At 33.4% G+C, this 20,673-nt stretch overlaps 1 protein-coding gene across 5 annotated transcripts in view; it reads left to right on the top strand.

Moving 5' to 3' along the window:
- The window catches only part of NBEA (neurobeachin), a 629,334-nt gene that overhangs the window by 289,865 nt on the left and 318,796 nt on the right, over positions 1-20,673 (top strand). For all 5 annotated transcript variants that reach the window (XM_049701354.1, XM_033410053.2, XM_049701353.1 and 2 more), the window contains exon 34: positions 5,134-5,195. In XM_049701354.1, the coding sequence (XP_049557311.1) occupies positions 5,134-5,195 (62 nt within the window). The remainder of the gene's footprint in view (positions 1-5,133; positions 5,196-20,673) is intronic.

Genomic DNA, 20,673 nt, shown 5'->3' with positions numbered 1-20,673 from the left:
TGGCATGGATATATATACACTACCAAACATAGGGTGGATAGCTAGTGGGAAGCAGCAGCATAGCACAGGGAGATCAGCTCGGTGCTTTGTGACCACCTGGAAGGGTGGGAGGGAGGGAGACGCAAGAGGGAAGAGATATGGGAACATATGTATATGTATAACTGATTCACTTTGTTATAAAGCAGAAACTAACACACCATTGTAAAGCAATTATACTCCAATAAAGATGTTAAAAAAATAAATAAGTAAAAATAAATGCTTTTTGAATGGCGCTCTTGTTCTTAAAAAAATACTCTTATTTTTCCTTAAAATCTTTTTTCTTCATCAACTTATATTTATTTGTATAAATATATATCAACTGTATATTTCCTCAGTTAGTGATGGTTTTTAATTCATTTAACTAAAGTTTATTGAGAATATACTCAGCACTGCCCTAGTCATAGATGTGAATGCTCTCCTCTTTTGGAAGAGGGCCCTTGCTGAAAGAAAACTTGATGTTCCTTAGAAGATGCATCCCAGCTGTAAGTATAATTCCTCTCTTGTAACCGTAACGCTTCATACGCTTCACCTCCCACCATAAGGGGCATCCTGCTAGAGATGGAATTTTTCTACACTATTTTTAAGTGTCATAATTTGATCTTCTAATTCTACAGATGCATGAAGTCAGACCCACACATTGAATCAAATGTTTCTGACGGCTGTGTATTAAAACAGCATCACAAAACCTTTCAGTATTTCTTTTATTAAAGAAAGATAGTTTTATCCCAAAGGTCAAGCTTTTAACTTAACGTTCATTTTACAATTTAGTGGGATTTGGTGAGGTTTTGTTGTTGTTGGTGGTTTGTTTGTTTTATTGGCAGAGGAATGTAGTTCTGAAAGTAGAAACTGACTTTTTACCCCGAGTAAGTGTAAACCCAAAAACACTGCCAGCGATTTATTTGGGTGGCAGTTCACTCATCTGTACCCAGTATGTGTTTGCTGCCTGGATCTGGACCACCTCAAATTTGTCTACCTAATTCAACTTCTCATGTACTTGTATCTTGGCCAGTCAGACAGCGTTGAACAATGTTTCAGTGTAGTTCATAGTATATTCAAAAGCTTGTACTAGACAGTTTCCTCACCACTGGAGCACCTCCTATATTTTCAGGCTTCTTTCTCTCACATGTTGACTATCTACACTCCATGGGTTCACTTTATACTGGTAAGATAGTATGGTCCACAGTATTGGACTGGTACTTCTAGTCAGAATAGTTATTCTGGTGAATATACATTTCCTGGTGGAAGTGTTCTGTTAACTGGCCAACACTTCTAACTAGATTTTTGCTGGAGGGGCACATTTGTATCGCTTCCGTAGGGGATACTTCTTAATTGACGAGGTAAGAAAAGTCATCATGGAATAGGGATGCCATAACTGATCCTAGTGTCATTCCTCCCATTGTATAACTTACTCTATATTCTTCCTCTTAACTTTCAAAAACGTGTAATTTTCTTTCTTTCCATCTTTATCTATCTTTGAATTTTACTGTAGCGCTCCAGTCCCACTTTCACACCCCCCTGTATTCTAGTCAGCCAGTCGCCCAAGCTACAAGGGTCTTTTCAGAGTTTTTTCGTCCCCTGCTCCCTCTGTACTTTCTGCTTAAGCTTTTGGTCCCCATGTCTGACCAACATATGCTACCTTCTCCAAGAAAACTGTCAAATTCACCCAAGTTGGAATTAACCATTATGACCTTTCTCATCGTCACATGTTGCCATCCTGTTAGTGTCAAATTATTTAAGTAGTGCTGCAGCAAACACGAAATGGCCTTTCAAGTTAAATGACTTGAATTCAGGTCCCAGTTCCACCACTTACTGTATGAAACATCTTGGGCTAGTCACTGAATTCCTTCATTTTTTTATCTCACATGAGGTGATAATAACTAGTTCAAAGAGTTGTTAAGAGAATCCAATGAGACAGCATATATAAGTGATTTGTAAATGATAAAGCTCTATGTAGGTCTTCCCTGGTGGTGCAGTGGTTAAGAATCTGCCTGCCAGTGCAGGGGATACAGGTCCGAGCCTAGGTCCGGGAAGATCCCACGTGCCGCAGAGCAACAAAGCCCGTGTGCCACAACTACTGAGCCTGCGCTCTAGAGCTCATGAGCCACAACTACCGAGCCCCCATGCCACAACTACTGAAGCCCACGAGCCGCAACTACTAAAGCCCACGTGCGTAGAGCCCGCGCTCCGCAACAAGAGAAGCCACCGCAATGAGAAGCCCGCGCACTGCAATGAAGAGAAGCCCCTGCTCACCGCAACTAGAGAAAGCCCACGCGCAGCAACGAAGACCCAGCGCAGCCAAAGCTCTATGTAAACATTAGATAATCTTAGATTGGAATTAAAAGATGGAGCCCTTGGGAAGGTGTAGATAGTGTCTTATTAATCTCCTGAGTGCTAACACTATCCTTTACTCATGAGGAGATATCAAATGAGTTGGTTTGATTATGAATTTCTTGCCAGATGAAAAAAGGAAAAAAAACTCAACCTGTTTCAGACATAACAATTTTAAATATTTGCCTTGTGCATATATAGCCTGAGTATAGTATCGCTAGATAAATTTGGCTTTCTTGAGCTTATGCTTAAAGTTATACCAAACCACGTTTATTACTTGCACCTTAAATTTTCAAATATAGGTGCTTTTTTATTTAGAGAATGTGCAAGGATAGTGTCATCAGACAATGCTTGTATTTTCAATAGCTCTATTAAATGTCTCAATATCTCTAGATATCTTCAGTATCTCATATCTCTAATAAAAAATCTATTTGTTTTAGTAATACTTTTGTTAACACTTAGAAATAGTGTCAACCAAAATGATTATATAATTTTTGAAAGGTGATAAGTCTTCCAAAATTGCCTCTGCTTGTGTTCTCATTGTCAAATTTAGGTTTTGCTTGTTTGTTTTGTTTTGTATTGTTATTTTGAGTAGGATCCATTATCATTCTGTTCACTCTAATTACATCACATTAGTAAAGGTGCAAGGGTCTATTGAGTTGAAATCACAATGGCCTTTTTCAAAGTACCTAGAGTGCTGTTTGCAAACTGCAGTTTTGCTATCCTATCATTTTGTTCTCATTTCCTTTGAACAAAGCATTGATGGAGCATTTGTTTATGTTTTTCTTCTGATGGAATGATAGTATGTGTTTGGAAGAAGCATGAATATTCTTGTTACACAGCAGTTTTTTAGAAGTTCACTTAAAATTAGTCTGTGAGAAATGAATATAATTGCATGTTTTTCCTAATTTGTACAAGTTATGTATTTCAAAACTCTAGTACACAGAATATGTAGTGAAAAATTCTTTATATAATCATTCATCATATAGCCTTGTAGTCTAATCATTCTTTATACAGCTTGACAGTCTAAAATCTAAATTGATATGGAGTACAGATTTTATTTATGATCCTTTTGCTGTACATAGTCCTTTGGCCTTTTATTTAGGTTTTCTTTGTCAGAATTTCAAGCGGTTGAGTAGCCAACAGGTGATAAATGTCCCATTAATCTTTCTGACTCTCTAGCTCCTGAGCATGAGAATTGCTGATCAGTTGCAACAATTGTCTCTTAAATGAGCTTTTCACATCTGCCTCTTATTTCATTAGTTAACTGTCTGCCCAAAGATCTGATAAAATGGAATCCTGGTGCCTTTTTACAACTTGTTTTGTAGGTCTGTACGTTAAGGATAGAGTTGTTAGCAGAATGGGCACAAAAGGGTATTTATCGACTACCTACAATAAATATACATGCTAGTGTCTGGAAGACATTTGAGACTCTTTATTGAAATCACCTTAAGAAGAAAAAATAACTGGTTTCGCTTTAGTTTGCCATTTAGCAACAACTAATGTAAGATCATGGCATTTCTTACTATACAGGGCTTTTACTGATTATATTTGTCTTCATATAAAAAGAAAAAAAAAGTTAGTCTATTAATTTAATTTAAAAAACAGGGCTTCCCTGGTGGCACAGTGGTTGAGAGTCCGCCTGCCGATGCAGGGGACACTGGTTCGTGCCCCAGTCCGGGAAGATCCCACATGCCACAGAGCGGCTGGGCCCGTGAGCCATGGCCGCTGGGCCTGCGCGTCCGGAGCCTGTGCTCTGCAACGGGAGAGGCCACAACAGTGAGAGGCCCGCGTACCACAAAAAAAATAAATAAATAAAAACTTAGTTAAAAATTTTAAAAATATATTTTAAATTAGCAGACATCATGATGAATATACTCTCCTCCTACCAGAGATTGTTATGAATCCTTGGTTACATCTTTCTCTACATGTTGGCACTTTAAAAATACTAACAGTCATGATCTGCCTTCTTATTATGTTATACAGCAGTCATCTTTTTAATTGAAGTCTTGATGAATAATCAACATTTAAACTTTTTAAGAAGAATATTTTCTTACCTGTAGAATTGTAATAATAATAGCACATCACAGAATATAAATGAGAATTAAATGAGTTCTTGTACATTAACACAATACCCAGCACATAATATGTGATCAATGAGTAGTAGCCATTATTACATATGTATTAATACATTTAATTCTTTTTTCTTCTGATGTCTATTCAGAGACTTTGGAAGCAGAACAATGGAATATTTTACAAGTATTTCATAATATGTTAATTGTATGTGAAATTCATTTTTCAATATTTTAAAATTCATTTAACAGTTGACAACCAGTGGGTAATTACCTGTTTGTAAATTATTTTAATTTTTTTTTTGGAAGAAAATTTAGGCAGGTCTTCAATGATTACTGTTCTGTGCTCCAGGAAACAATAAAACATAGCAAATGTCATTGGAATAAAGAGTTCTAACTAGCTTATCAATTTTGATAGCTACCCCACCTTGTTTAAATATAAGAAATGCCTTGACCAAATAAATAACCCAAACCTGAGGTCAATTTCTTTAGTATTTTTCACATCTTCTTGAATATCTGAATATTTTGAAATTAATGCTATAAAAATATGTTAATGAATGTTTCCATTCATTTCATTTTAGGAATTTTACTTTACAGAAAGATTTTATAAGTTAAAACCTATATAATGAATTAACTTAGAATGATGATTTCTACCATTGTAATTTCATTTTGTTTTAACCTTTCTTCCTTGTAGGCCTTGTTTGTATGAAGTCCAGCACATCTGTGGTTGAGCTTGTTATGCTGCTTTGTTCTCAGGTACGAAATCTCAATCACTTGATTACATTAAACTACATGAGGATTGTTTTGTCACTAACAAAAGAATGTATGTGAATGTATATGTATATGTTTATATATTTTAAAAATTTCTGTCATTTCATAGATGAAGGAAATAAATTACATAGAGATATATATTTATGTAGATGATCTTACCATGCAAATATTGATTTAGTCTCCCTTTCCCTTCCCTCCCTTTAGCTGTCTTATTATTTCCCACCTACCTAGCCTTCTGTTGTTCCCTATTTTTTAATCTCTGCAAATATATGTATATATAATTTGTTATAGATTTTTTGATATCCATCTTTACACCCCATCCTTTAAAAATGATACAGTATTATTTATAATTTTGTTGTTCATTGTTAAGTACATGGTTTCTTTTTCACTCTTATAGATAATGAAAACTAGAGGTTTTTTTGTTGCAGTAGCCAAAGTATAAAATATAGCTTATTAGTGAGGGGTTTTTGATACGATACCTTGCTGCTTTCCCTTTTTTAATGTAATTTGTATATTTAAATGTAAATTCTAAAAATCTACTTACACTATTTATCTTTAATAATCAGAATTAAAAATAGAATTATAATTGTTGGTGTTGTTTTTTTAAGCAATTATGAGAAAATTATATGTAACATTTTTCTGATAACTAAAATAGGGACCTAATGGTCTTTCTTCTTGCCAGCTCTCCCAAGTCTCCTAGTGATCCCGATTTTCACATAAGTATTAAATATTTTGTAATATGAGAATAAAAAGACCTTATGTGTGTTTGTAATAAGTAGTTATTACATTATCTCTAATTTCCTCAGTAGCAAGGAAAATACATCTATACTGTTTCTAGTTACTGACCTGAGGTCTGGCTAAAACCACAACTAACTTCCAAATAAACAACAATATGGCTTCAATTGATCCTTTAAAGCATCAGCAGAAACAAAAGAACCAAAAACTTACCCAGTAATTTTCAGTCTCCAGGTTTACTTTCTTCAAGAATATATTCATAGGGACATCATTAGGTCCATTTTCCCCTTTTCATCCAGAAAGAATATTAATAAGGAAGAAGTTAAAGAAAACAGCATTCCTGGCAAGAGTTCATCTGCAGGGCATTTGAAAATTGTTACCTAATGCCAGAGTCCTGAGTTCGAGAGACATTCTTTGAGATCTGTCTGGACCTTGTAGGTTCTTGACAATGCACATTTAAAAAAACATGGTTTTATGGGGAAAATATAGTGTAAAATTTCTTCTTCCTTAGCTCTTGGTTTCACTGCAGTTCAGAGAAATAAAGAAGAATGTAGCATTAGGGTCTAGTGTCTTTGATGGCCTCATCATCTAATCATAGGTTTAACATTACTCATTTGCTGGCTCCAGGAATTCCTGCCATTAAGGGCCCTAGAGATGAAACTTTGCCTCAGATATTGATTGAAAGGAAGAGTGAGAAATTTAAGCCCTCTATGCAGTGCACTTTCAGTGTTTCAGCAAAGCAATATTATAAACATGTCTCTCAATTTGATCTTTACGTTGAATGTTTAAAATAATTCAGTGTGCTTTAAATATTTAAGTGGTTAATTGATTAAATATAGCTCATTTAAGGGACTTAAAAATGTATTTGTTTACTGAAAAAAGCTCCAGTTGTTCTATTTTCTATTAAACTGAAACTTTGCTTTCCACAAAAATGTTTTTAAAAAATAAAGAAACAAATGAGTAATCTTCCTTCGATGCAATTCAGGTGGGAGGAGTTTACTATTCTAGTTTACAATTAGCTTATAAAAGCATCTTTTGAAGGTCATCCATTGTTCAGCGGATGTATAAAACCTTGGTTTTTGAGAACACACACAAAATGGACATGTTGTCAAAGTTTCTTAAAATAGTCTGCTCTTTTCTCTACTACTCAACTTCATGATGATTTATACTGTAACCCATTAGCCAGGCCACACAGCAGCAGCAGGCTCCTGACAGTAATAATACAGTTGCTGATGCTGCGGAGGTTGCTTGGTGCAGCAGCACTGCCAGTGCCGAGTTCTCTTCTACAGACCTAACACATTCTTTTGACAGTGGAGCTGGATCCCTGTAGAATTAGCATAGTTCTGTAAGCTGTCTTTGCGCCAAGGCACAGGCAATCCCGAGGAATCTTGAAAGCTGCAGACTTTTGAGTTTTCTTCTGTTTTACAGTCAGCCCTTTGCAGGTATTGATAGCTCAATGTTCTTATGATGAGCAGTTACTAGGACTCATAAAAGAGCTGAAAATCTGAATGAGTTACTATCTTGATGAGCTGCATGTATATGTTTTTCCCACAGTGGGAAATACAGCTAAGATATTATCCACACTGTGATTTAATTATTGGTTAAAATAAGTTTTCAATGCAAATGAAATTTTCTGGTTTATTTACTTGCTTAGAATATGCTTTTTTCCCCCTAAATTTGGATAGAACATGAAAGGATAGCATTTTATTTGGATAAAACAGGTAGCTAAGGGCTGAAAATGGAAAGGAAAATGCAACATTTCTCACAGCATTAGTTTTTCTTTCATTAGATGCTTTTATTTTTATGCTTTTGATTTCGGAAATTTCATGTTAACTACTACATGTTATTAAGGATATCAGCTTCTCTTTCCTTTTTATCTGAGCTCCTGAATAAACTTACTATTGCCAGTGGTTTGTGTGTAAAATATGGTCTAAATTTACATGAGATCATATTACAAGTGTCTGAAGGTACTTGTCAAGGATAATTCAGTTCATATGGACAGTCTTTTAAACTCTAAGGGACATGCCATCCAGTCTACCCCCCAGTGGAATTTTAGGTCTCTGTGGAAAACACATTTTAAGTTTTAAGATGCTATTAGCATTATCATTATATTGCATTAATTGTTCCACAGATACACAAAACATTTTTTACCATATATGGATATTTTTCTTTTTCCTGTAGATCTTATGACATAAAGAATTAACTGTTCTTCTTTCCTTTCAGTTTGTATTTAAAGTGCACTTAGTAGTATCTTTTTAAAAAAAATTGGGAGTAAAATGAACTGGAGTAAAATAGTTAATATGTAGTGCTTTGAAAAATCAGTGCTTAATCAGTGAATAGTTTTCTCTGGAGTTCTTCAGTATCTCACCGTCTGCTATTGTCCTCTATCAACTTTTTTTTTTTTTTTTTTAAGTTTTACAATCAGATGTGGTTGAGGTGCTTTTCATTAGTCTATATGTGCACCTAATTTTTCCATTACATTATTCTGAGTGTATTGTGTTCTTTGATGAAGAGCAGATTTAGTTTTCAAGTAAACTTTTTAAGGTACTATAATAGTTTCTAATTATTTCCAGATTTTTTTTAGGAAGTCTCCATCAGAGGTACTCCAGGAAAAATTGAGTGATGTTATCCCGTAGGATTTCTTTACGTTTTCATAAGTAAAGCTTAGCAGATGTCACTTGCATTTTTCTGTGCCTTATCTGTCAATAAAAAATGTTTTATAAATTGAGAAACTTTTATGTAAAAAAAATAATGTCTCTCAGTATTTAAGTACTTTCTGACTTGAAGCACTGATTAAGCAAATGTATGCTTAATGTATCATTTTTATTCTCAATAAAAACCCAAAAATGTATAAGTAACATAAAGTAGAAGTCAGCCTTGCAAGTCTCTTTAGGATCTGTGTATGAAGTTACTAACATGAATTATTTTGTGGTTTTGTTTGCCTTTATTCTTTTTTAAATACTTCATATACTTAAATAAAAAGGGTTCTAGTGACTTCACTGATGTGATCAAGGCCATATAACCCAGGACCTCTAAACACAGCACTTACAAAAGTACCACAACTGAAGGACAGTCTTCCTTTTTTAAAATGATTTAGCCTTTGAACTTCTAAATTTTTCATTTTTTCTCCAATTTGATACAGTTTAGTCAGATGTTGCAAAGATAAAGACATACTTTTAATTATATTAAACCTAAGATTGAGGTACAAAGACATAGATAAGATGAATATAGAGGCCTACTAAAGAATATTTATTCATAAGTACTCAATATTTAAAGAATTTTTGGTGCTTAAAATAGGAAGATTATAAATTTAAGAAAACTACAGATGAACTACATTTTTCAAGCATCTTTGGAAATATGAAATCCTAATTATCATGGTGAAATTATGTCACATTTAATTATTTAGTGACTACCTTTTTATTTTAGCATTGTAATCTTTACTAAAAATTTATTGATACATTCTTCTATTTCTTAGAGTCTAGTGTTATCCATGAAACTTTCCTGTTTATGTAGCTGAATTTGAAATCAAGGAAGAATAAAAAAGTTGTGGTTGTGGCATGATATTTTAAATTGAATATAATCAAGTGCTAACTATATGTGGTTCAGAAAATTGATCCTGTGAACTAAAAATAAGATTTTCATGGAAGGCTTTAATAAGATGGACTAAAGATGGACCCCTTGAAGTTAATAGACCTTCTACACGGCCTAAGCAGAGAAGGAGATTCAGTCTAAGCAAAGATCTGGCGAGAAATGAACCTGTTACATGCTCAGACCAGTGACTAGCCTCATTTGGAGTGCATCAGAAATTAAGTAGCTAGACAGTATATGTATCTGGGTTTATTTGTGATATAGGGAATTACGCATTTCCAGGCAGTATACCTCGAGAGTATTTTCTCATATAAAATATTATAGTATGTTGATAGCCTAGAATTGAGATTGATAAGAAATTTCTAACTTGTAAATAGTGTTCAGTAGTTCATGATACCCATACAAGATACAACACTTTCATCCTTGTATAATGATTAGTTCATATCCAACCTGAATTATAAACAGAGGAGGAAAATGATGGATGAACAAAAGTTCTGAGTTCATCTGTGTGAAAATAGTAAAATATAAGAGAAACGACAGTCCTTTTCTCATGTTTGAATTCTCATAATTCTACCAAAATTGGGACAAAAAGAAATTGGTAAGATAATTACCAATTTCTGCAGGATAATCTTTAAGAATGTTATAGTTTCTGTGGCACAGGAGAAGGAATGTAGTATATTCTGAGGTAAACAGATTTCCCGGAATACTGACAGACCACCTCCCTAGACTAAAGCCCCTTTCCACATTTGGCTGCAATGTCCAGCCCTTTCCTGTCTTCTCAGTTATTTTGATTGTTTGTTTTCCCCCATTTTTATTTTTCTATATTCACATTATATAAATTCTTCAGGCACATTACGACAACTTTGAAAAATAGTGAAAACAACGGTATATATTTCATTGTCCTACCACTTGTATATTCCCTCGCTTTTTGGTGGATTTTTTCTCTTTAATCCTACATATTTCAACATACTTTATTTTATAGTAAGTTATATATAATATCTTATAATAGGTAATTTTCTTTGTCCTCTTTTTCTTCCCTTGCACATTTCCTCATGATCATTTTTTTTTCTGTGGTTTTGTTGTTGTTGTTTAAATAATTATAGACTCACAGGAAGTTGCAGAAATAGTACACAGAGTCCCATGTACCCTTTCCCCAGCCTTCTCCAATAGCACCATCTTATGTAAATGTAATACAGTATCAAAAGTAAGAAATTGATATTGGTACAGTACTTTTAACTAGGGTACAGACATCATTCAGCTTTCCCTATTCTTTGTCTGCATTCATTTGTGTGTATATAGATCAATGCTATTTCAATCCTTATATTGATGTAACCACTACCACTATCAAAATACAAAATACAGAATTATTACTATTACTTCATATCTTCCCAATTATTTCAAACTCTTTTCTTTCATGAAGCTTTTCTGGTTTATTATTATATGATTTTAATCACTCCATCCTTCCCTTCAGCATTTGAAGTGCACGTATCTAGATAGTAAATATAGGTACCTGTTTACATGTTTTAATTGGATGCTCTCATAGGTGATAAAGTATGATTTTTTTATCCATTACATTGGAGTTTCTTTCAGAGTAAGCATCATGCCAAGTATTTCCTCCTTATCTGAAGCATTTCATTCAACCAATGGAGAAAATAAGTATTGTATAGTCTCATCAGTATATTTATTTAACATTAATTGAGATATTTTTGAATTGTAGAATTTTTTAAAACTATCCAAAAAGAAAGGCTGCTTAAGGATGACAAAGCTTTAGAGTCATTCAGGGTCACATTATGAATGTTGTTCATTTCAATTATGCTACAGATTTACAACATAACAAAATTCATTTTATGTTTCTGTTGCCAGTGAAGTCTTCCGTTTTGCTCCTCACTGTGTCCTCAACATCTTGCAGTGTCCAGCACTTATTATAGATATTTATTAATTACTTACTGAGTTAATTCATGAGTAAAAGAAGAACACAGTCCCCAAGATGATTTGATTTATTTATTTTTGTTGTGGCAAACCATATATAACATAAAATGTGCCATTTTAGTCCTTTTAAGTGTACAATTCAGTGGCATTAATTACACTCACAGTGTTGTATAACCATCATCATTATTTATTTCCCAGAATTTTCAACATTCCAAACCAAAACTCTGCACCCCCTAGGCAGTAATTCTCCCGATCTCCGTTCCCAGACTCTGGTACCTCTAATCCTCTTTTTCGTCTCTATGTTTTGCCTATTCTCTATATAGCATATAAAGGGAGTCAAACAATATTTGTCCTTTTTTGTCTGGTGTGTTTTACTTAACATGTTTTCAAAGCTCTTCCATGTTGTAACATGTATCGGAACTGAATTCTTTTTTATGGTTCACCAGTATTTCATTTTATGTACAGTAACACATTTGGTTTATTCATTAATCTTTTGATGGACAGTGGGTTGTTTCCACCTTCTGAATATTGCGAATAATGCTGCTCTTAACATTGGACAACAAGTATCTATTTGAGTCTCTATTTTCAATTCTTTTAGGCTTATACCATCAGGTATAATGTATATAATTGAGTAGAATTGCTGAGTCATTTGGTAATTCTGTGTTTAATTTTTTGAGGAACTGCCAGTTTTCCATAATGTCTGTATCATTTTACATTTCTATGAGGAATGAACAAGGGTTCCAATTTCTCCATATCCTTTCCAACATTTGTTATTTTCTCTCTCCCTCTATTTTTCTTTATTTGTTGGTTTTAAAATTATAGCCATTCTTAGTGAGCATGCATTGTGGTTTTGATTTGCATTTTCTTAATGACTAATGACGTTGAGCATCTTTTCATATACCTATTCAAGTCCTTTCTCATTTTTAATTGGCTTTTTTGTTGTTGTGCTTGAGTTGAAGGTGTTTTCTATTTATTCTGGATATTAAACCCTTATCAAAAATATGATTTGCAAAGGTTTTCTTTGATTCTGTGGGTTATTTTCATTTGTTGATAGTGTCTTTTGATGCACAAAAGTTTTTAATTTTAACAATGTCCAGTTTATCTATTTTTGTTATTGTTACCTATGCTTTTGGTATCATGTCTTTGAACCCGTGGCCAAATCCAAGCTCATGGACATTTCCCCTATGTCTTCTTCTAATAGTTTTATGATTTTAGGCCCTAAATTTAGGCCTTTGATCCATTTTGAGTTAATTTTTATGTATGGTATGAGATAGGGATCCAACTTCATCCTTTTACAAATGGTTATCCGGTTTTCCCAGCACCATTTGTTGAAGAGACTTCTTTTCCCATCAAATGGTCTTGGCACTCTTGTTGAAAATCAGTTGAGCATAGATGCCTACGGTGATTTTTAATGTAAAAGTAGTCCCCGCAAATTAAAAGAAAAGCAATTTTAGAGTAAGTATTACAAGTTTAAATAAAATTTCCTGTTACTTCATAATTTCACTACTCAGGAGTAATAACAATTAGTCATTTAATGTGTATCCTTTCGAATTATATTTCTACACGTAAGTGCAAAATTATTTTTCTTGTTATTAGTATAAGCAAAAATTGCTGTTATAACAGCAATAGTTTACAAATTATGTTTTCCAGTTGATAGTGTAGAGCAGTGCTGTCCAATCAAAATACAATGTGAGCCACATACAACTTTAAATTTTCTAATAACCACATTTAAAAAGGTAAAAAAGAAATAGGTAAGATTAATTTTAATAATGTATTTTATTTAACCTAAATATAATTTCAACATGTATGTAATCAGGATAAAAATATTTAATGGAATATTTTACATTCCTTTTTTGGTTCTAAGCCTTTCAAATCAGGCATATATTTTATACTTAGAACACATATCAGGTCACACTAGCCACATTTCAAGTGCTTGTACTAGCTGCACATGACTAGTAGATGCTGTACTGGTCAGCACAGCTCTTTCTTCCATATATGAACATCTGTGCTTTTATTTTTTTAATGTTAATATGGTCTAAAAGTAGAACAGGGTATTCCAGAAGCCCTGAATATTGTAGGTCTTCAAGCAAAGATCAGCTAATCGTGTGTCAAAGATTCTTGCACTGGGTTAAAAAGAACAATTCCTAAGGTTCTCTCCAACACTAAAATTCTCATGCTGGCTTATATGCCTATAGCTGCATGATTATTCATGAATAAATGTAAAGTATTTTAATATAACTGCACATAGCTCTGCTTCATGATAATGTTGTACACAGGGTCTTAACATTCAAGATTTAAACTGGAAGTTCCTGCTGTTCTTAAATGGTAGCATAGATAAGTGGCATAGAATAATTTATTATTTTGCCAAGGCGTGAATTAAGATCATGTGTGCTACGAGTTTGGTATATGAGAGTGTATAAGCCAAGCAGACAACAAAGCATCAACAGCTCAATGCAACATGGTTGCTCCCTATTTATTCTTAAAAATAAGGCCGTTTTCATAATGATTTCTTGCTTCTGTGTTAGCATGGGTGGTAGCCACAAAATATTGGTACTTAATAGGTCTCACAAAATACATCTTGAGAAATATTAAATGTCTATTTTATCTTTAGATTATCTACGAACATTTTTTGACAAGCTAAACTTGCATAGTAGTTTAGTAATACCCAACACTTTTATGATAGTTGTATACAGTTTAGAGCTCTCGATGCTAATGGTATAATTTCCCTTATATTCATATTTTACTGTATCTTATTCTTAAGTTATAAAGTTTTGAGGATCACTCTCTGATACACCTATTCTTAGCTCTAGAAAAATGACATGCAAAGACCATCATCAAGAGTGATACCAACAGTACTATAAACTTAAGATAAAATAGTTGTACATCAGTCATGACTCAAAGACATAGTAAGCTCTTAAGAAATGTGTTCTGTTATATAAATGTAAATTATATTTTTCATGATAAATCATATAAATTAGAGAAAGACAGCCATTGTTATTTCATTGATTATAGACAAGTACAGGATTTTGTTTTATTGGTTTTATTTTTGTTGTTGTTGTTTTGTTTTTTCTGGCTGCACTGCGAGGCTTGCGGGACCTTAGTTCCCCAACCAGGGGTTGAACCCGGGCCCCGGAAGTGAAAGCGTGGAGTCCTAACCACTGGACTGCCTGGGAATTCCCGGTTTTAAGTTTTAAAATTTCTTTTTCTTCAAAACTACATTCTAAAAACCCTATTTTAGCTTTTACTGTTTTCCTACCTATGTAGATCTTAAAATATGAAACATTTCCTCTATTTTCTTATTTAATAAATTTATCATTTCCTTGATTTCTTCTGATCATTTCTAGTAGCAGGTAATAAGGAAGGAGTATCCTCTAGAACTCAATATAAATGTGTTTGTATGTTGTATATATTCATAGTTATAGAAAATGCTCTGTTTCAAAAATATATTGTAAAACAATCTAAATTATTTTTAATCATAAGTACAAACATAAATATATGTGTATGTGTATATATGTTCATAAGAATATTTGTAATAAAAAGTTGTGTTAAATTTATTTATACAATTTAGCCACATACTGAGATCCTGGGAAACCTCATTGTATTTATCTTTATATGATACACCAACTCTTCTTTTAGTAATCAACTTGGTATATTTTCATGTTGTGTAATGATTTTTCTGTGGCTGACCTTCATATCGATAATCTCTTTGTACTGATCATTGATTATTCATTTCTTACATTCAGTTTTTCCTACAATGCTTTTAGTAAGATGTTCATAAAAATAAGCAATGGAAATGAAAAAATTCATACTTTGAATACGTGTATATTTTTTTTCATTAGTTTTATTTTTTGCATACATTGAAAACACTCATCTCTGTTTTTCTCTCTGCATAGTATTTTTTACTTCAGTCCTTGTACTTATTAATTTCTCTAACATTGCAAGAATTTATAAGCATGCCAGTTATAATGAGCATTTGTTATAAATTTTTTGAGGAATATACCTACTTCTTTTAGTGGCAATTAATGATAAATAGACATGAAGGATATAGAAAGTAAAAAATAATTCTGGAGTTCCAGAAGACTTAATATCTCAATTTAACCTCCCATTTTTACCTTGAAATATTTTCCATATTTTCAAAGAATCTGAGATGGATTAAGTCTCTGAGGACATTAAGTTGGTTTACTTAATTATACACAAAACAAAAGGGAATGAGAAGTGTGCACTGAACTGACAGAGAGGAGGAAAAACCAGTGGGGGAAAATATTATGTGCTGGGTCTGATATTTCTACTGGGTTATCTAACTGCCATAAAGTGATTGTGAAGAGAACATAGGGATTTCATTGTCATCCTTCTGGAACCTATTTGTCTTCAAAGTGTTCCGTTTCAAAGGATCCTTAACTTGATATCCAATTCTTTGAAAAAGTCCTTCATCTTGAGGCAATGTTATACATCCATGTAGAAGAGTTAAAAAATTGTGACAAAACTGTCTAAAGACTTGGCAGCTGTCTGCAGGCATTCAAACCCAGTTTAGTATGTTTCCCCATGAAGATAAAAATTTGATGCCCACATTTAATTTACACCTTTTCTTATGGCTGTTCATTTTCTTCAGTAGCGGAGCCAGTGTTTGTGTGTGTGTGTGTGTGTGTGTGTGTGTCTGTGTGTGTGTGTGTCTGTGTCTGTGTGTTTTCTCAAATGGCAGAAGACTTTGGAATGATTTGTAGATAAGATTTTTAAAGATACATTTTTTCCTGTCATTGCCAAGAAATTGACTCTGTTGAAATGATGATGTTATTATTATTATCCTTTGTATACATTCTCATGTATCCATTTGCCTTGTTTTAAGTAATTTCTCTAATTCTACATGTCAGAATTGTTAGGGAGCTAGGACAGTGATTAAAGTTTCCTTTCCCTTTCCATATATATCCCATTTCTTAACTCTCAATGTAGTTTATGCCTCAGCAACTACAACAGACACTCAGTTCCTCCTGTGTGCTGTGTGTTTTTCTTGTCACAAAGCTTTGCGTATCTCCCCTTTCAATATTATACCTAATTATTCTTTTGAAACTTCTAGAATCAGTTACATAGTAATATGCATTTAAGAAATACTTTTTGAAACGTGCATCAGTGTAAAGGAATATAATAACTGCATAACCTAATTCATTGCTCACATTTTTTACATGTTCATTATAAGGTAACACTTTCAGTCTTACAAAAATATCATTTATGGTTATAAAATACCATGTCAGAGCTGGAAAGGACTATAGTAATGGCCTTAGTTTAGAGATGTAGACGCTGCAGTAATTATGATGTAATTATGATGCAATAGTATACTATTTTACAAATGAGTGGAAGGAATTTAAATAATTGAACAATTTGAAGGGAAAAGTACACATCACTTCATAATAACTAAATTGCTCCATGCTGGCAAGTTAGGCACGTTGAGGTTTGTGTGTGTGTGCAGTCGTGTTGAGAGGGAGAAATGACCACAGTCAGTGGTTCTCAGCACTGACTTCACATCACAATCACTTGGGAAGCTTTATAATAATACTGATGCCTGGGCCCTACCTATCCTTAGAGACTACTCCGATATGACTGGTGCTTTCTAACAACATTCCTATTGATTTTTTTGTTCAGTCAGAATTGAGAACTCACAGATTTAAGTGATACCATAGATTTTGGAGAAATAAATTCAATTCAACAACAAAGATACATTGAGTATGTACAGTATGCCAGACACTTGCTACTTACTAGATGCGCATAATTAGATAAAACAAGATCCTTTCTTTTATTAACAAGTTTATGATCTAGTGGGGAGAAATCACTACAAGTTATAAATAATTATATTTCAGAGGGAATGTTCCATGAGTAATAAAAGTTACATTAAGTGCTGAGAAAATAATGATGTAGGCTTGATCCCATTTTCCATTTCCAAAGTTTTAAAATTATTTTCTCTTTACACACAAGATTTATTGCTTTGCCAGCATAAATTCTTGTTATACTATTGCCCATTTTCATAGGAGTAAGATCTAAAAATTCATCTACAGAATAGCATACCCGAAGGAGAATATGCCGTTTGTTATACTTTGGTTACTTTTTCCTTCACATTTCATTTTCTTCTTTACACTTATGCATTCTTGTTTACTACCCAATACTGTATGCCGTATTTTGCCAAGAAGGTAAAGAGATTAGACTTTTCGACTAAAGATGCCCTCAAAATTGATTATTTGTGCTGCTTGTACAACTGTCATTCAGAAATCATTAAACACGCTTTAAAACCCTCATTCAATTGTAAGATTTTCTGAGAGGGAAAATATACTTTATCTTGTGAGGAACGTTTTGTTGTTTCCCCTTTTTCTCTTTCTTATTTAGCATTTTTTAAAGTAGCTGAAAGAAGTACACTGTGTTTTCCTCATTGCCTTATGAGATATATTTAAAATTCACCATAACAATGAGAGATTAAAATATATAAGTCTCATGCAAAATTCCAGAAAACAGCTGATGAAAATGTATGTTTAAAATTTCTAGCTTTACTGCTACTTTTATGTCTTAAGTCATTCCTTCTCTAACTCTTCTATTGAAGCAGCCCCCTGGGATGCAGTGGATGAAAGGGTGATACAGGCTGTAACCCATGCAATCCACCGTAACAGGAACATTCTATGCTCTTATGTTTTAAAATTTGTATTTTACTATATTATTCTTATATTACTTATAATTTTAAATTAAATTACATGGCTTTTTTTTTTTCCTCCCAGACTCCAGGGAGATGAATATGTATGTCCTGGGACTTAGTATGTCTCCTGCCTGGGACTTTGATCTCATACCACAGTTTGAAAAATAAAAATTTTGAACTAGCTTTCTTAAAGAAAGACAACCGGTAACATTTTTTCGACCTTACAAATTGTTAGTATTAGTTAGTGTAGTTAACAGAAATTGACTTCATAAATTGAAATTGTCCAAATTGATTATTGTAGTTGATGAAGAATTTTGAAAATCTTCAAAAACTGAATTATACTCTTTTAACATTAGGTGAAATCTACTTGGTCCTTACTTAGGTCAAGGCCTGCAAAATTACGCTTGTACTCCCAGCCATATCATCTTAAAACATAACCAGTAGGCTTCTGTGGTAGAGAAGAAAATATTCATGTTTGGCAAGCAAATAACTAGTAGAACCTAGAAAAAAGATACCAGGAAATATACTACTTTATACACATAATAATATAAATTTTATACATAAGGATTTTTTCTGTGTTTTCCATCTAATGTTGCTAAACTTCTAGAGTTGAACTCTTCTTGCCTTAATGCTGTAGTATAGTCACTGTGCAATTTACAACATCTATTTCTTCTGGTTCTGTGGTTACCACAGACAAATAAAATATGGCTCTTCCTTCAAAGATACAATATCTAAAATCTAATCATATAATGTGCATATAAAACATACAAAAGTGAAGTTGCAGAGACATGGAAAATACTATTAAGTTATCAAGTTTTAAACTCTTATATTAGAAAGTTGGCATTTTGGCTTTTGTTGTCTTAAAATCCTGTATCACATAAGTGTTTGATATATACTTATGTCTGAGGAAATCACAGGACAGTTAGAGGTGACAGAAGAGCAAGATAGACAGAGTCTGTAAAATTTTTTGCTTGGGCTCAGAGGAGGACAGAAAATATCTTCCCTCCCTATGGATGGAGGATGGAAAAAAAGAGAGAGAGAGAGATCCTTTCTTCTTTCTGTGATTAATAATGCTCTTTCATGTCTCCACAGAAAAAGAGCCCAGTTAGATTATGCTTCTGTGGGAGTAGAGAAACACTTATGTTCAATTAGTTATGAGCATTCTTAACAGGAACATTTTAAGAGGTTTTATTACCTGTCATATGGCCTCGCATTTCTGATAATACCAAGAGGTGAATTGTACATGAATTGCAGCTTACCCAATAAATCACCAATAATAGTCTTTATTGAGTATTACTTATGTGTCTCATGCCATAGCTGGTGCTAAAAATTAAATATTAAGATTTAAAACCAAATTTCATTTCACAAGACCAAGGCAAATAAGACCAGGGAATTTACACTCTTCTGGAAAAGAATTACACTACCGTTTACAATTGTGTTACTTAAGTCAGGGTCCCTTCCTGAATACTGTGGACTATTTTATATGTGAACAAGAAAAGAAAAACTTCTTCTACCCCTAGTTTTACTCTTTTTCTGAAGAAAGAAGTATCCTTATTCCTTTCCAGGACACCCCATTCTTTAATGCCTTCTTCAAGATTTCCCTGTCACCATTTCTCTCTTGTAATCAGTGTTTCTCTGACTCTTTCATTCTCTATGGTCTACAACTGTATTTAAGTCTCTTCGCCCTAAAAACTATGAACCGATTTTTCTCTCAGCCTCCTATCCTATTTTTTCTTAGCTTTCACCACAGAATTCTTTGAAAGCATATACTCCGGTTACCACCTTCTCTTCCTCAATTCCCTTTCATTCATCAGCCCAGAGCAATGGGCTGCATTCTAATCGCCAGATCCAGGGAACTGTCTTGTGTGTTCATCATACCTGACTTTTCTGACATGTGGCGACATTGACAATGTAATAATATACAAACGGTGTGATAGGTTTCTAATGCTTAAATTCAAAAAAGAAAAATCTGAAAAACTTGGGAGAATAAAGTGAGAAAGTCTCACCATCACAAAAAGTTTCAAGAAAATTCTCTTGGATGAGACTCCAATCCTCCTCCCCAATGTGAGCTCTTCTTTGGTAAGAAACTTTGAGAAAGAGCAATTCTGTAACTTGAGGAAAGAGTTGAACTCAAATGCAAAGCCTTTCGATTGCATTATATTGTCATTAAAGAAATTTAGGAATTATATTGCCTGCTTCTTCACAAAAACAATTCTGGAAGAAAAAATATATACATTGCAATGCTAAACTTTCATTCAAAATATGTCTTCCTTATTCAAAACCTCTCTATAATCTGATGAAATTATTTCCTTCTTGACAGTCTGTTAGTGTGCATACAAGTCTCTCCTGATTCTTCACAGAAACTGTGTTAGCTTTACAATAGTTCTGTAAACTGTTTCTTAGATCTGTATCCACCTTTTATATGATTTCTTCCCTTAGAGTCATGTTTTGGGTTGTTCACGTTTGGTTCTTTCCCACATTTTGAGCACTTGGTGGGTTTGCACTCCTTTGCTGCATTGAACTGAAGCTTGGTCATGTGAC

The sequence above is a fragment of the Orcinus orca genome, chromosome 18, assembly GCF_937001465.1.
Source record: "Orcinus orca chromosome 18, mOrcOrc1.1, whole genome shotgun sequence".
NCBI classification, from domain to species: Eukaryota; Metazoa; Chordata; class Mammalia; order Artiodactyla; family Delphinidae; genus Orcinus; species Orcinus orca.
Note: the sequence above shows the minus strand (reverse complement) of the source record. Positions and strands in the feature narration are given on the sequence as shown.